This window comes from Cervus canadensis, chromosome 4 (genome assembly GCF_019320065.1).
Source record: "Cervus canadensis isolate Bull #8, Minnesota chromosome 4, ASM1932006v1, whole genome shotgun sequence".
Taxonomy (NCBI): Eukaryota; Metazoa; Chordata; class Mammalia; order Artiodactyla; family Cervidae; genus Cervus; species Cervus canadensis.
This window is the reverse complement of record NC_057389.1, coordinates 28328842-28345706: the sequence shown is the minus strand read 5'-3', so window position 1 is coordinate 28345706 and position 16865 is coordinate 28328842. Positions and strand designations below refer to the sequence as shown.

Here is a 16865-nt window from a genome sequence, read left to right as displayed (position 1 = left end):
TCAAACCTCTTGAGAGTAGGTCTCTTTTGCCATGAGTGTGGGAACTATATCTGTTTTGTTCTCCACTACATTCCCTAGAGCCATGCCTCCCAAGATGATAAAGCCTCTGCTACCTGCTTTGATTCACTTATTTCTTTACAAGCTGCCATTTTATCTCAATTTGTTTCAAAATACAAAGTGAGTAAAAGTAGCACTAAATGACCTCCTTGCAACTACATATTCAGTTATATTAAAATAAGAAGTGATAAATACTTATTACATAATATTTTAGTCATTCATTTATATAAACACAAAACATGATTTGAACATCTCCTGTCAGGCACCCTGCTGGGTAGAAAGAATGAAAAAGATAAATAAGACAAAGTCTATTCCCTGAGGAAGCTCACAAATTATTAGAGAAAACATCCTATTATGAAAATCTAATATACAGGGACATTCAGGAGATGCACAGAGGATATTATAGGATCATGGCAAAGAATGCACCTATCTCACTACAGTAGTTTCTACACGAGTATTTTCCTAAATAATAAGTAATTATCTGTTAAAAAAAATCTTCCTAACATACAAAAATATTCTTCTCCTACTATTTTATGTACATAGTAGGTGTTTTTGTATCATTTAAAAAAAACTACCCCATCTCTACAAACCTGTAACATAATTCTTTTCAGATGTTACAAACACTCTCTTAGGCAAGAATACAAAAACCAGTCACATTTTATCAACAATTATAACTCAAGCCTATCACTTTACCTAAACAGTTGAATTATTTGAAACATTTCCAGTTTACCAATTAACAGACTACTTCATTCTGTGGATATTTATTGAACATCTATTACTTGACAGACCCTGGGAAAGAATGGGTCTAATATTCTCTGCTCTCAAGAACTCATTGTAATAATGCGATTTCATTATCATCACATTACTAAGGCAATAATATATTTTGGCTCTATCTTTGCTTTAGGACAATTAAGGAATTTTCTATCCATACCAAAGAACTAAAATTATAATCACTGTGTATGTTTTCAGTTAAAAGTTTAGTAGCATACATTGACATTTTTGCTAAATATTTTGGAAATAAATGAAAGCAGAAATAAATTATTAAATAAAACAATTCTATGTTAAGCTGTAGCAGGAAAAAAATTCAGTAAACATTAATTAGCTCCACATGAAAGCATTGCCTGAGATTTGAGTGAAATAAAAACATACTAATGGGGAGAAAAGGAAAGCTAGTCCAATAAACTTTACAAGGTAGCAGGCATTACTTCTAATCACTTGAAATGATGGTTTACTTTTTAATGATAATATTGTATGTACATAATAACATTTTTATATTTAGATAAACCTGGTTTTCACTTAGGTTAAAAATAACAGGCTAACAGGCCAAGCAAGATATCTCCAAAATAATCACACTATAAAATCTCTCTTTTCTTACAAAGTAAGTTCTTCATTACTAAATTTTCCTCCAACATTTCTGATCTTATTCTGTACTCCCCTTCAGAAAAATCAACAGGTAGACACACTTCATAGAATCTGTCACAGAAGAGAAGAAACCAACACAGGTTTATGTGGAAACCATCCCTGCACTTTCTCCATCAGTTCTCAAGGATGAACTATAGCAATGCCTGGAAACACATTAGAAATGATGGTGCTCATTCTTTTTCTAAAGTTAATTATTATAGCTGATCTAAAATCTTGTTAGTTTAAAATAAAAAGTATAAGAAGCCATACAAAGTAAATTTGTGGCACTATGTAATTTTATAAAGCAAACATATGGTTATTATAAAGTAACCACCACCATCTCAGAAGCCCAAGCCACAAGCCCCATTTCGATCAGAACCTCTTTCTACCTCTCATTGTCCTTGACAAGTACAGTAATCATTTTATTGTGGTTTTTATAGCTTTGTCATCCAAAAGTACATTCCTACACGCTATTAACTGCTGATTTCTAAAGGTACACGTATTTTACAGTTGGTACTCCATACAGATCGTAAATAAAGTATTTTAAAACATAAATGTAAGAAGATCAAAATTTTACTTATTTAAATGCTTCCTCTCTTTTTTTCTCACAGTAAGTATGAACTGGGTGATTTTTTCTTAAAGAAAAAGATATTAATTAACACTGCATCTATAATTATTTCGCAAACAAAATGATACAATGACAAAAATCTGTATTCTTAAACAGGCAATGGTTAGAAAACAAATCAAAAAAAGTTCAAAACCAAAAGTTAAAATAATGTTTCTGGGATAACTGTTATCAAAAAAAGTTATTAGAAATTATAGAATGGCTCAAAATAACATCTATTTGCTTTACCTATCTCTCTTTTAGTATGCATTTTTACCAAAAAAAAGTTTTTCATGGGAAGTACTAAATATGTTTATGAATATAACATGGTGACATGAAAACATATGACCACTTCAAATTTACTGTTTTTTATTTTCTAATTTTAGAAGATTAGAACTCACTGTAAGGTGAAATTTAATCTGCTTTCAAGTAACTTTCTTGAATATAAAATTAACTATAGATACTTGGAAAATACAGACATATATAGACAAAAATAAAAATCACGCATAATCCCAACATCAAAAGATAACCACTTTTAACATTTTAGCCTATTTTTTTAATTAAAAGGATTGTTCATAATTTACCTTATTATGTGTCCACTATTTCTCTTTAAAAATTAGTTTATTCTTTCATTATCCATTCAATCTCATAGATAAATGAAGACTATAAGATAACAGGACTTTTAAAATGCATCAGAATTTACACATGCAAGTATTTTTTATTCTAAAAATGCAGCTAATAAATAAAATATTTTTAAGAATTTTTTGACAACCATCTTGAAATTCAAAGGGTATATATATTAATCACTATTCTAAAATGGTTCCCAATTAACATAACAATATAACATGACAGAATTTTACCAAAATCTGATTGTTTGTTCCTGTTTCCTATTTCTTCCCTGAGTCTTTCAAACTTCACCTGCACCTTAACATGAATCATGTTGGTCATTCAAAAATCGTCTACGATTAAGAATTTAGGAAATCCCCACTTTCTAACACCATACACAAAAATAAACTCAAAATGGATTAAAGATCTAAATGTAAGACCAGAAACTATAAAACTCCTAGAGGAGAACATAGGCAAAACACTCTCCGACATAAATCACAGCAAGATCCTCTATGACCCACCTCCCAGAATATTGGAAATAAAAGCAAAACTAAACAAATGGGACCTAATGAGACTTAAAAGCTTTTGCACTACAAAGGAAACTATAAGTAAGGTGAAAAGACAGCCCTCAGATTGGGAGAAAATAATAGCAAATGAAGAAACAGACAAAGGATTAATCTAAAAAATATACAAGCAACTCCTGCAGCTCAATTCCAGAAAAATAAATGACCCAATCAAAAAATGGGCCAAAGAACTAAACAGACATTTCTCCAAAGAAGACATACAGATGGCTAACAAACACATGAAAAGATGCTCAACATCACTCATTATTAGAGAAATGCAAATCAAAACCACAATGAGGTACCATTACACGCCAGTCAGGATGGCTGCTATCCAAAAGTCTACAAGCAATAAATGCTGGAGAGGGTGTGGAGAAAAGGGAACCCTCTTACACTGTTGGTGGGAATGCAAACTAGTACAGCCGCTATGGAAAACAGTGTGGAGATTTCTTAAAAAACTGGAAATAGAACTGCCATATGACCCAGCAATCCCACTTCTGGGCATACACACTGAGGAAACCAGATCTGAAAGAGACACGTGCACCCCAATGTTCATCGCAGCACTGTTTATAATAGCCAGGACATGGAAGCAACCTAGATGCCCATCAGCAGATGAATGGATAAGGAAGCTGTGGTACATATACACCATGGAATATTACTCAGCCGTTACAAAGAATTCATTTGAATCAGTCCTAATGAGATGGATGAAACTGGAGCCCCTTATACAGAGTGAAGTAAGCCAGAAAGATAAAGAACATTACAGCATACTAACACATATATATGGAATTTAGAAAGGTGATAACGATAACCCTATATGCAAAACAGAAAAAGAGACACAGAAATACAGAACAGACTTTTGAACTTTGTGGGAGAATGTGGGGGTGGGATATTTCAAAAGAACAGCATGTATACTATCTATGGTGAAACAGATCACCAGCCCAGGTGGGATGCATGAGACAAGTGCTCCGGCCTGGTGCACTGGGAAGACCCAGAGGAATCGGGTGGAGAGGGAGGTGGGAGTGGGGATCGGGATTGGGAATACATGTAAATCCATGGCTGATTCATATCAATGTATGACAAAACCCACTGGAAAAAAAATAATAATAATTAAAAAAAAAAAAAAAAGAATTTAGGAAATCCCATCCACAAAAATTACCATAAAAGTGTTACAGGAAACAAACATTTCTAAAAATCCAATTGCAATATAAAATTACATAAGCCAAACTCTACCTTTACAGCAACCTCCATTTAAAAAAAAATTTAGAGATGTATTACCATTTAAAGATGTATTACCATTAAAAATAAATTGACTTAAAAAGGGATAATAAAAATTCCATCTAAGAAATCAAATCTCTTAAAACTAATGTTAAAGATAAAATTAAGGAACACCTGATAAAACACGTGCTAATTGATAACAAACTGCAAAATCCAAATACTGAATTTTTTCTAAACTACATTTTCTTAGGACCAAATTAAATATGGAGGAGTTATTTTTCCTATAAAATTTACTCTCATTTCACTCCTACCTCTGGTCATTGCTTGTTTTCTTTCTTTTTTTGCTTGTTTTCAAAAACCTTGAAATATTTAAGTGAGCTTCTAAAGTTAACAAGTGTGAGTACTCTCTGAAACATTGAAAGTGCCTTATGAATGCAAAATGATTATGACGATAATGGCTAAGGCAATGACAATGGTGATTTATCTAATGCTTCCGAGAAGGAGATACTAATTAGTTCAGTGGTCCTTTAAAGATCTCCATGGTGAATAGACGGTTGCATCTTTCTATACAATGGGATTTTGAAAAAATGCTTATATAATTAATTTCTCAAGATGTAGATTCATAAATACTGTATGTCATTTACAGCAGAACACTGGTACTCTCTAACGCCATCTAGTTGTCAAAATTAGTGGTTATTTTAAAAATTTATCCCATTAAGAGCAGGCCAAATCTAGGCATGTCTTTCTTGATGTTAGAGACAGATGGGTATTTTACTCTAGTCAGAATCTTCACTCTCTTCATGGTTGGGTCTCTGTTTTCCTTTGCTGCCATTACCCAAGGGTGAAAAAGGAGAATCAGATTGTTCAAATAAATGCCATGTCCTGGGCCCTGTCTTACCTGCCTTTTCTGTGCTTTTTCTTTATATGCAGCAGCATCCCTTTCACTCACCTTGTCCCCAAGAGCTAGTGTTTAGCACACAGCAAGCTTTATGAGCACAATCAATATCCGATGAAGTAATCCCAAGCAGTCCCACTTTAATCAGTTTAGTACACGTTTAAAGTATTACACAGTCCCTGTCAGATGCCCAAGATTTTCACTGAAGTCTGCATACTCATCCTTGTGCTATGTTTGAGGTTATAATTCTGGCTATTTCCACTCTCCAGTCTAAGGCTGAAATACTTCCTTTGGAAGAACAAGTTTCTTTTCCCTTTTGAGGCCTGGTTCTGATCTTAAAGGGTATTTACACAGAATGATGCCACCCTTTCACCAACTAAACATACATCCCTCCGGTAAATTTTTAGGTACTTAAAATCGATATTTCCTCAGGCTCCAGGCCTAATTCCACTTCCTCTAAACCAAGGAAACTGGTTTTCCTCCATCCCAAACTCAGTCTGCATGTCTCATGGTCAGTTCTGCAAACAGTGTTTTCCTAGCCCCTTTAAAGCACAGTCTCACTGAAACTTCCCAGGTGGTCCAGAGGCTAAGATTCTGAGCTCCCAATGCAGCAGGCCCAGGTTCGATCCATGGTCAGGGAACTAGATCCCACCTGCCACAACTAAGATTTAGCATGATATAACTAAGGGATCCCACATACCACAGTGAAGATTGAGGATTCCGTGGCTCTGAAACTGAGACCCGGTACAGTGCAGCCAAATAAGTTTTAAAAACAAAACGAAACAGTCTTGCCATTATTAAATGCCACTTTTCCCTGAAGAAAATCTACTCCCCCTGTCCCCCACCTTTCTCCTACAATTCTACTTCCTTGTGCCATCAACTCTCTAAAATCACATTTATAATTCTTCTTAAAAAACACTCAATATACATAACCTAGTCAAGGATACCCACTGCCCTGAAGAAGTAAAAAAAAAAACCTCATATTTTCATTTTTTGTCCAGACTTTTCTGCTCTCTTATCTTGTATTTCCTTTAATTCACAATAAATTTACTTATGGAACTGAATTCAGTGAGTGGATATTTAGCCTTATGATAATGTAAGTCAAAGTTGTAAAAAGAATAATGTAATACTTCTATATATTTTTAAATGGAAATGCAGAAGAACTTTTATAACATTCTTATGATGACTTTTTTGTGGAATAATTACTACTTAATTTTTATAAATAGGCAATTACACAAATCAGGCACACTTAAAGGTAGGAAACACGTCTAATAGGTTGAAATTAGGACTACTCTCCTGCCCAAAGCTTCATCAACAACACTCACACATCCATTTGTGTTTCACTTTTAAATTGATAAGCCTATTTCCCAAGAAAAAAACAATAATTCCTTAAGTACCAAAGGAAAAAAATGGATGGTCCAATATATTTTTCAAGAACAGTGGTTAAAAAGAAAACTGACAATATAGTTTAGTAAAATAGTATAGAAACTTACGTAATCATGGAAGGCTTTTGCTTCACTTGAATGTTCACATGTTTCCCGTCTTTCTGGAGCTGCACAGTACAGATCCCAAAATACACTAAAAAAGTAATTATGGAAAAATTAAGAAAATCACATAATGTCAAACGAGAGAGCACAATTCCAAAAACAGAAGGCAAATATTCCTTACACAATATGTGTTTTCTTCTTTAGGACAAATATTTATTTGAAAGATTTAAATTCAGAGAAGGCTCTTGTAGTAATAGGTATAACCTAGCCATCACACAGAAATGCTAAGATTTTTCTAAAATGACAATAAAAAAAAATTTTAACTGTCATTCTTAATTGTCTTAAGAATGACTTAAACATTTGATTGAAATAATTATAACACTTTTCACAACTTTCCCATGAAGAATAAAATATTTTTTTAATACCAATTTAATCATTAAGGAATAAAGTAACTTTATTTTTAAAAGTGAAATTCACTTTTTCAAGATAATTTTAATGTCCAATCCCCAGGCCAATACCCTAACCATTAGGTCACATCTGCCAAATAAACATATTTTCTTAAAATATCCTCTGGTTTTCCTTTGTAATTACCAAGATATGTTGGTCAATTTGAAAATTTAAAAATTCACACTTTCTTTTTTTCTTCCTATTCAAGAGCAATAAAAGCAAAACAGAACTGGTTGGGAAAAATAATTATACTGCTTACAAAACACAGCCCCAATCATGTTTCATAAAATTAACAATGAACATGAACAAGGGATTAAAATCAAGAAAGCAAATGTCTGAAAGTCCTAATGATAAACAAAAGCAGTTTTACTGATTAACAAATATTTTTTTACTGTACATTTTCCTCTCTAGAGAATTGGAAAGTATGCTAAGCCAAATGGTTAATGGCATAAGTTTAGGAATAGGACATATCTGAGATAGAAGCTGGCCCTGCCACCTACTAGTTCAATTTATTTAAACAAGAAACAATTTTCTCCTCTATAAAATGGGGCTGTTGAGAAAATTAAATTGTATAGAATAAGCACAGGGTCTTACAGTAAACATATTATTATTAATAAAACTAACACCATAATTAGCTTGCACAAAAACTTAAAATGCATACATATTGTTAAGGCAGGTCACTGGGCTGAGGGCACAGCTAAAAATGGCACAACAAAGCTTGTAAGTCAAACTGGTCTCTTTGTTTTGACCTTTGAAGTCTCATTTCATCTGGATCTCTCTCCTGAGCTAGGATAAAACATTCTCTAGGCATTATAACAATTAATTCAGTAAAATAAATTACTCTTAGAGGCAAAATATATGAAAGATTAAGTACTGACATTTATTTCCTTTTAAATTTCTACAATAAGCTAGAAATACAAAGCAAACAATAAAGACCAAATTAATTCAAATAATTTCAATTCCTGAACTAGAGTGCAAGCAGTTTAAAGTTGTGCGTGGCTTTCCTATATCCCTTTTGGGATAAAAAGTATAATAATTATACACAGACAAGGATACAGATTAAAGTTTTCCACCTGGATCAGGTGTGTTATGAATTATCATGTACTGCAATTATACTTATTTTCACGTTCTTAAGGAACTTCAAAGTTCTTAAAACCAAAATTTTATAATGGCTGTCTTTAAATTGTATTTAATCACAGAATATTATGCAATATTATGACAATGTTTCTCTTTATGGATTTAACAAGTGGTCAAAAATTTATAAGAGCCAGAATAAGGATAATAAAACAAATTACTAAAGTAGCATAACTTTATATATAGTGTTTCTAATAGTCCTACATTATTAGATGTATAAAAAATGGATCAAAATATACACTATTTTCTTGAATAAAGGTAAAGAAATATATCCTTTTAAAGACATTTACCCAAAGAATAAATACACAGTTCTACAATAACAGAGACAAGGTGAAGTCTTAACCACTGGACTGCTAGGGAAGTCCCTAAATTATTTTTAAAACAGCATACAGGTATTAAAAATACTCTAAAAAAGACTCAGAGTTATTATGGCCAAAAAAAGTTTTCTTATTAACAAAGTAAAATTTGTCTCAATTTCCTTTCCAATCCTTTGTATTTAGTGGAAAATTCCAAGTTGTTGTTGTTTGTTTGTTTGTTTAAAATGTTTTATTTATTTTTTCCCCAATTATTTTTATTAGTTGGAGGCTAATTACTTTACAATATTGTAGTGGTTTTTGCCATACATTGACATGAATCAGCCATGGATTTACATGTGTTCCCCATCCCGATCCCCCCTCCTGCCTCCCTCCCCATCCCATCCCTCTGGGTCATCCCAGTGCACCAGCCCTGAGCACTTGTCTCATGCATCCAACCTGGGCTGGTGATCTGTTTCATACTTGATAATATACATGTTTCGATGCTGTTCTCTCAGAACATCCCACCCTCGCCTTCTCCCACAGAGTCCCGAAAGTCTGTTCTATACATCTGTGTCTCTTTTTCTGTTTTGCATATAGGGTTATTGTTACCATCTTTCTAAATTCCATATATATGTGTTAGTATACTGTATTGGTCTTTATCTTTCTGGCTTACTTCACTCTGTATAATGGGCTCCAGTTTCATCCATCTCATTAGAACTAATTCAAATGAATTCTTTTTAATGGCTGAGTAATATTCCATTGTGTATATGTACCACAGGTTATTTATTTTTTTTTACAATGTCTTCCCACCTAATCTTCCTTTGTATTCCACATTCCTTCCCTACTCTCTAACACATTTCACTTTTTCTATAGAGTCTGACCACTTCTGTTGTTTACTTTCTTTCTTGCTAACATGATTAATTCCGTGCTTACTGTGGTTATACTCCTCTTTCTATCATAGTTGTTGCCTACATTGTCTTATATTGATGTTTAGTTTCACAAATTCAAATAAATAATTAGCTATGCAATGCCTATTACAGGCAAGACATATAAGAGAAGTAAGAAGTAGTCTTCCACTTACAAATATTATATATCATTCTAGTGAGCCTGCTGATTAATTCCAACACAATTATTTTCACATGGCTGTTTGGTTATTCTTAGCTACACCTGATGTCATTATTAGATTCAAAGATCGTCAGAGTGCTGGATGCTGCAAAACTTGACTTTTCCAATGCCAGGGGATAGAAACTGGATTCTTATGATAACCTTAGTTATTGGTTCATTTTTTCTGCAATATTATACATATTTAATCACAGGATATAAATACATGAGCCCAAAGTTATTCCAAAAGGTTTTTATATATAAAATTAAATTTAAAAGTTTCTTCCACTAAAAGTTTAAATAGGAAGTTTTAAAAAGTGTGTATTTTTAAATTATACAAATAAAAAAGGACATTAATTTCAGGCAAAAGAAGTTCCTTGGCATTTGTATCCCTGAAATTCATGGAAGAGAGCTTTTATTAAAGCATATTAACAGGAAACATGTTTTCAAGACGGATTTGATCACCATGAGTATAATGAACACGGGAGAGAGGCATAAAAATTACAACAGTTCTGGGCATGATGCAAACTGAGAGAAGAAAAGAAATCACAAGGGACATCATATTAGGAACAAGAAAAGTAGTTCCAGAAAAATCACACACTTCCCCTAAGCCATACTAAAGGGAGAAACTTCTCTCCTCTCCAAGGCCTCTGCCCCTCATTTCTCCCGTAATTTATTCTACATTTTTGTTCATGTTTGTTCTCTTTCAGCATCTTCAATCTCCCCTGCTCTTTTTACCTCCATCTATATACTTGCTGAAATCTATTCTAAAAATAAAAATACAAAAATGCCAAGTCCTGTTCTGTGTTGTTAATCCTGAAACTACTATACCTATCATCACATACTCAACTATTCTTCATAACCCTGGAGCTGGAAAAATGGAACATAACAGTATCCTAAATTTCATGTTCACTATTCCACTGAAACTGTTCTCCCCAAGAAGACCTAAGAAAACCTTAGTTCCCAATTTAGGAAAACTTTTTTTTTTTTTAACTTATACCTGCTGCAGAATTTACTCTCTCCTTTGAACACCTTTTCTAGTTTCCACATATTATTCTTTCCTGATTACCCTCCTTCCTCTCTAAGTATTTTCTTTGGAGGCTCCTCTTTATCTGTTTACACTTAAAGTTGACCTTCCCCAGAGTCCCAACCCCAGGCCCTATTCTTACTTGTTACACTGTATATTACTATAATTGTGGATACACGTCATTATAACATTTGCTCAAGGCCACAGAATGTACAACACCAGAAATGAACTGTAATGTAAATTATGGACTTGGAGTGATTATAGTGTGTTAATGTAGGTTCATCAGTTACAACAAGGGTACCACTCTGGTGGGGAATGTTGATTATGGGGAGGCTATACATTGTGGAAGCAGGAGTCATATGGGAAATCTCTACCTTCTCCTCAATTTTGCTGTGAACTGACTGAAAACTACTCTAAAAAATAAAGTATTAATTTTGAAAAGAAAAAAACAAAGAGATCTTTGAAACAACTGGGGAAAAAAAGTCAGGACCCTGTTGGATTTAAGGCCCATAGTCATGGTTAACTACACACAATGATCAGAAAAGCTTAGGATCTGGGCAATGTCCTGAAAGAGGGGATCCTTAGCTTTTCATCAGTTCTCAGAGGACCCCATGACTTCAAAATCATTAAGAATCATTCATTTATATCGATAAAGCAGGCACCTCAAAAGGTAGTAGTTTTAGGGAAGAACATTAAAAACACTGAAAATAATGTACCTTTTGCATGTGCCAGACTCAAATGAAAATAAATATGACCTAAAATATTTATGTGCCCTTTATTTACAATTTCTTTGATATCTATAACTAAGTAAAAATTACTTAAAATATCAAAACCACAGAGAAAGGGCTCCCCTGAGTCTAAGAGTCACAGAAAAAGGAAGAGCAATAGCAGATTCAAGAGCTGCACCTACTGATAAAAAAGACCAAAAAAACTGAAGTCTGACAGAAGCAAAAAGTCAAAGTATTCAGTGAATTATTATCAACCATCTACAGTAAGAGGATAGGTTAGATTCATGAGGAAGGGAGTAAAAGAGAAATGGGTGCAAGAAACGGCATTAATTCTACAATGAAAAACTTAAAATCTTATTTTGTTAGCCCACTGATCCAATAGGGACAGACCTCCAACATGGTTTCTTGTGTCACTTTATAGACATAATAGGGAACATATAAAACCTACGGGTGTCGATAAGTGGGGAACCTCAATTACATTCAGCAGTTAAGCACTTACAGTCTACATCTAGATATCATAAAAACAGCTTAAGTAAAGTGAAAAACTGACTTTTAAAACATTATGTTACAAGACATCAGTCTTAAGCCCCAGGAAAACAGCACAATGATCGTGCTTAACTGCAAGGAACCGTTATTCCAAATACAGGAACAACTCTGAACCAAAGGACTGCACCTGTTCCTGCCATACGTATTTCAGACTAACAAGGGAAACCCACAATCATAACTGACCAAGTGCGGTTCCATTCACCATGGAACTTCTAGTAAAGCATGTTTTCAGGAGAGAGATTAAAAAGATGATGACATTAAGTAACAGACCAAGGAAACCACATCCACGGCACTAGAAGAGAACTTTTATTTTTGTTTTTTCGTTCTAAGTATGATGCTGAGAGGTGAGTGTATAATGTACTGAACAGGAAATGCTCCTAAATGAAGAAATTTTTTGAAAAAAGAAAAGAAAAAGCTTAGCTTGTCCATTTGAATACCTAGACTAATAATTGCTGCTGCACAAAAGTCACAAACCTGGGTGTACTGGTGCTGCAATAAAATTTATAAGTTCTGATATCAACTGAACCTTTAATACTGACTGACCATTTGTGTGTACATTCCTAGGCAGTTCTATCTCTGAATCTATCTAGAACTCTTTCAAACTTTTTTAGACTATTCTAAAAATTCACCACAACCACCACCACCACCACCTTCAGTATCTTCAGGTTTAGATGAAGTCACAAGGGTGGGGCCCTCATGATGCAATTAGTGCCCTTACAAAAACAGCCACCAGAGAGCTAGTCAGTTAGTTAGTATGTGCTTGCTCTGTCTCTCTCTATATATCCATGTGAGGACACAGTAGGAAGGCAGCTATCTACAAGCCAGGAAGAGTTCTCATTAGAAACACACCATGCTTGGCAGATTGAACTTGGGACTTCTGGCCTCCAGAACTGTGAGAAATTAATTTCTGCTGTTTAAGCCATCCAGTATATGGTACTTCCTTATGGTAACCAGAGTTGACTAATACAAACATAATTATAGCTGGAGATTCCACATTGGTCACAATTCCATCTTGACTTAATAGCTGTATCTTTAAGTTAACTACTTAATGCTGGTTTTGAGCTTGTTTTTTTAATTTTTATAAGTGCTACCTTTCAGAAAATAATTGCAGAAAATGAAAAAGTATAAATGAGAAGCATGAAACCATAAACAGGTACGTGCAAGCCTAGCGAAATGCATCATCAATCTAATGAAAATGGAATAAAAGATACTTACCACCACCAAGAATGTAAGAATCCTGGTGGCTCCCCCAACGTGATGTTCTTTTCCCATCTTATCTAAAATGAATAAAATAGATATTAAACACTCCTAATAATACTTTCCCCACACATATGAGAAAGCAATATTTTCCCATATAAAATATTAAGATAGTATATAGGATTTTAATCATTTTCATGTTATTCTTTACCCAAGTTTTACAAATACTCATTTTATATTATAATTTGATGATTGAATAGTCTGAGAGAAGATGCCACAATTATTTTCCTGAATTTGTTTCCCACTGTGCCAGAATTTCAGAAGGTATTTCAGGATCTTAAGGCACATGAAAATCACAATTATTAACACCAATATGGAAATCAGCTATCACCACTAACCCAGACATTTGCAAGGACTTGGGCTTAATATGTACAGACTACAAATTAAACTTCAAGGATTGAATTTTTGAATAAGTTTCTGATTTGAGGGAATGGAACTGAGAAGGCATATGTAAGAATTTTAAAAGATGGTGATATTAACTTTCCAATTATTTATATTTCAGATGAGTTGAAGTTCACCATAATAAAAATTTAAAACAAGGTCAATATTCTCAAAATTAAAAGGTTTGATTAAATTCTTTTTCCAAATTAAATTTAAAAATTGCAAAAGTTGAGTGTGTATTTATACAGTGCCCTTTCTAAGCACTGGATAGCTTTAAGAAGAAAAGATAAAAATCTTTGCATTCAAAGAGATTCCGTTTTAGTAGGAAGGACTGCTGCTGTTTAGTCGCTAAGTCATGTCTGACTCTTTATGACCCCATAGACTAGCCTGCCAAGCACCTCTGTCCATGGGATTTCCCAGCAAGAATACTAGAGTGAGTGGTCATTTCCTTCTCCACAGGATCTTCCTGACCCAGGGATCGAACCCACAACTCCTGCATTGTAGGTGGATTCTTCACCACTAAAGAGAAACTCAGAAGGGAAAACAGACCATAACAAACACCCCTGTCCCATCCCCCCCAAAAAAGACTGTATTTATACGAGAAGTATAAGGTGACAAATGCTATGGAGGAAAATAAAGCAGTGAAGGAGGATAAAGAGAACAGACAAACTGTAAGAAGTTATCATTTTAGCTAAGGTGATCCAGCTTCAAGAACAAACAACTCTTATATATAAGTGTAGCTTTTAGTTTTTTAAATAACTAAAAAATAATTTAACAATACTCCAGTCAATAAAATGTGTCCTTGTATATTTTTGAGATTAATTGAGCTGCAGGAGGAGTTTTTAATCTCAAAAATATACAAGCAACTCCTGCAGCTCAATTCCAGAAAAATAAATGACCCAATCAAAAAATGGGCCAAAGAACTAAACAGACATTTCTCCAAAGAAGACATACAGATGGCTAACAAACACATGAAAAGATGCTCAACATCACTCATTATCAGAGAAATGCAAATCAAAACCACAATGAGGTACCATTACACGCCAGTCAGGATGGCTGCTATCCAAAAGTCTACAAGCAATTAAATGCTGGAGAGGGTGTGGAGAAAAGGGAACCCTCTTACACTGTTGGTGGGAATGCAAACTAGTACAGCCGCTATGGAAAACAGTGTGGAGATTTCTTAAAAAACTGGAAATAGAACTGCCATATGACCCAGCAATCCCACTTCTGGGCATACACACTGAGGAAACCAGATCTGAAAGAGACACGTGCACCCCAATGTTCATCGCAGCACTGTTTATAATAGCCAGGACATGGAAGCAACCTAGATGCCCATCAGCAGATGAATGGATAAGGAAGCTGTGGTACATATACACCATGGAATATTACTCAGCCATTAAAAAGAATTCATTTGAACCAGTCCTAATGAGATGGATGAAACTGGAGCCCCTTATACAGAGTGAAGTAAGCCAGAAAGATAAAGAACATTACAGCGTACTAACACATATATATGGAATTTAGAAAGATGGTAACGATAACCCTATATGCAAAACAGAAAAAGAGACACAGAAATACAGAACAGACTTTTGAACTCTGGGAGAATGTGAGGGTGGGATATTTCAAAAGAACAGCATGTATACTATCAAGGGTGAAACAGATCACCAGCCCAGGTGGGATGCATGAGACAAGTGCTCGGGCCTGGTGCACTGGGAAGCCAGAGGAATCGGTGGAGGGAGGTGGGAGGGGGGATCGGGATGGGGAATCGTGTAAATCTAATGGCTGATTCATATCAATGTATGACAAAAAAAAAAAAAAGTAAAATGTGTCCACTGGCCCTTACCACTGCTAGGAAGCAAACAACTATAAATACTGACTGATTAACAGAATTCTTTCCATCACCTACTATGGAAGAAGTTATCCCAACAGGATAAAAGACAAAAATATTTTAAAATAAAAACTTGTAAGTGATTCTAAATGTTAAAACAAAAAAACCCTCTTTAAGGAAGAGATGTAAAACTTAAGCATAGTTAAAATCACTAAAACCGATAGCATTTTTAGAGTGCTTATGCACACGAAATATAAATCTTTCGAAAGATTAGATTTAGAGTGCTTATGCACACGAAATATAAATCTTTCGAAAGATTAGATTTAGAGTGCTTATGCACACGAAATATAAATGAAAACTTTAATGTAAGAAAGTAATTTGCTGTCAAAAACCAGAGAAATTCTCTGAAGATTAGAAAATTATGTATGTGATAGCCATTTTAAGAGCTAAAAAGTGAAACTCTAAGAATTAATCACTTTAAATTTATAAAGTCTAAACATAAACAATGAACCAGAACATGTTATATAAATGGAAGTCAGACCCTAACTTGAATTTTCCTAAGTAGTAACATTCAAAATTTTTTTAAAATCTACACTACCTTTTATCTGAAAGTTTCAGGTAATCAATATTTTATCTTTTTTGGTTCATGAAAAATAAGAAATGGTACTTAATGAGTCTTATGAGAAATAAAGCTCTGATGTCCTGCTAAAGTTATAACTTAGTCAAAAACCTGTGTCTCATCTTTTCTCTCAATCTTTTCTCTTACCATCTTTTCCCAAGTCAATGTCTTCTTGAAGGGGCATAATGATGGACCTCACAGATACGCCCCAGACATACTAATATTCCTAATAACTGGAATTATCTTAAGCATAAAAACCGGAAGTTTTTCAAAGTAGAGTCCTTACGTTTCATCTCAGCTCATCTTGGCTTTACCTAATACAACTGTGAAATACTTAAAAGGAGAATGTGAGATGACTTATGAAGAGTCAAAGCGGCATGACTAGGTCTGAATGACAGACTGCTAGAGGTTATTAGACTCAGTCTAACCAGAGTCATGCTGCACTGCATCACCTACTAAGCAGTCTCTTTCTTGCACTTTCACAACTTCTACAGTCATCAGATGTAACCTATGTGGTTTATATTTGATATGGTCTTCTACAAGAGGAAGCCTGAAGTTAATGTATTTGTATTTTAAACAGTATAACATCTTATTACTCCTAAGAGAAACAAAATGTTTCACAAACATCATCTCTTTCATCCTCAAAATATTCTTTTCTATATCATGAGTGAAGTTCATC

The 16865-nt window shown here is 34.0% G+C and overlaps 1 protein-coding gene across 4 annotated transcripts in view; it reads right to left on the bottom strand.

Moving 5' to 3' along the window:
- The window catches only part of SSBP2 (single stranded DNA binding protein 2), a 297991-nt gene that overhangs the window by 187191 nt on the left and 93935 nt on the right, over window positions 1–16865 (bottom strand). For all 4 annotated transcript variants that reach the window (XM_043464737.1, XM_043464734.1, XM_043464738.1 and 1 more), the window contains exons 3-4: window positions 13320–13381; window positions 6832–6916 (exon numbers count right to left, since the gene is read on the bottom strand). In XM_043464737.1, the coding sequence (XP_043320672.1) occupies window positions 6832–6916; window positions 13320–13381 (147 nt within the window). The remainder of the gene's footprint in view (window positions 1–6831; window positions 6917–13319; window positions 13382–16865) is intronic.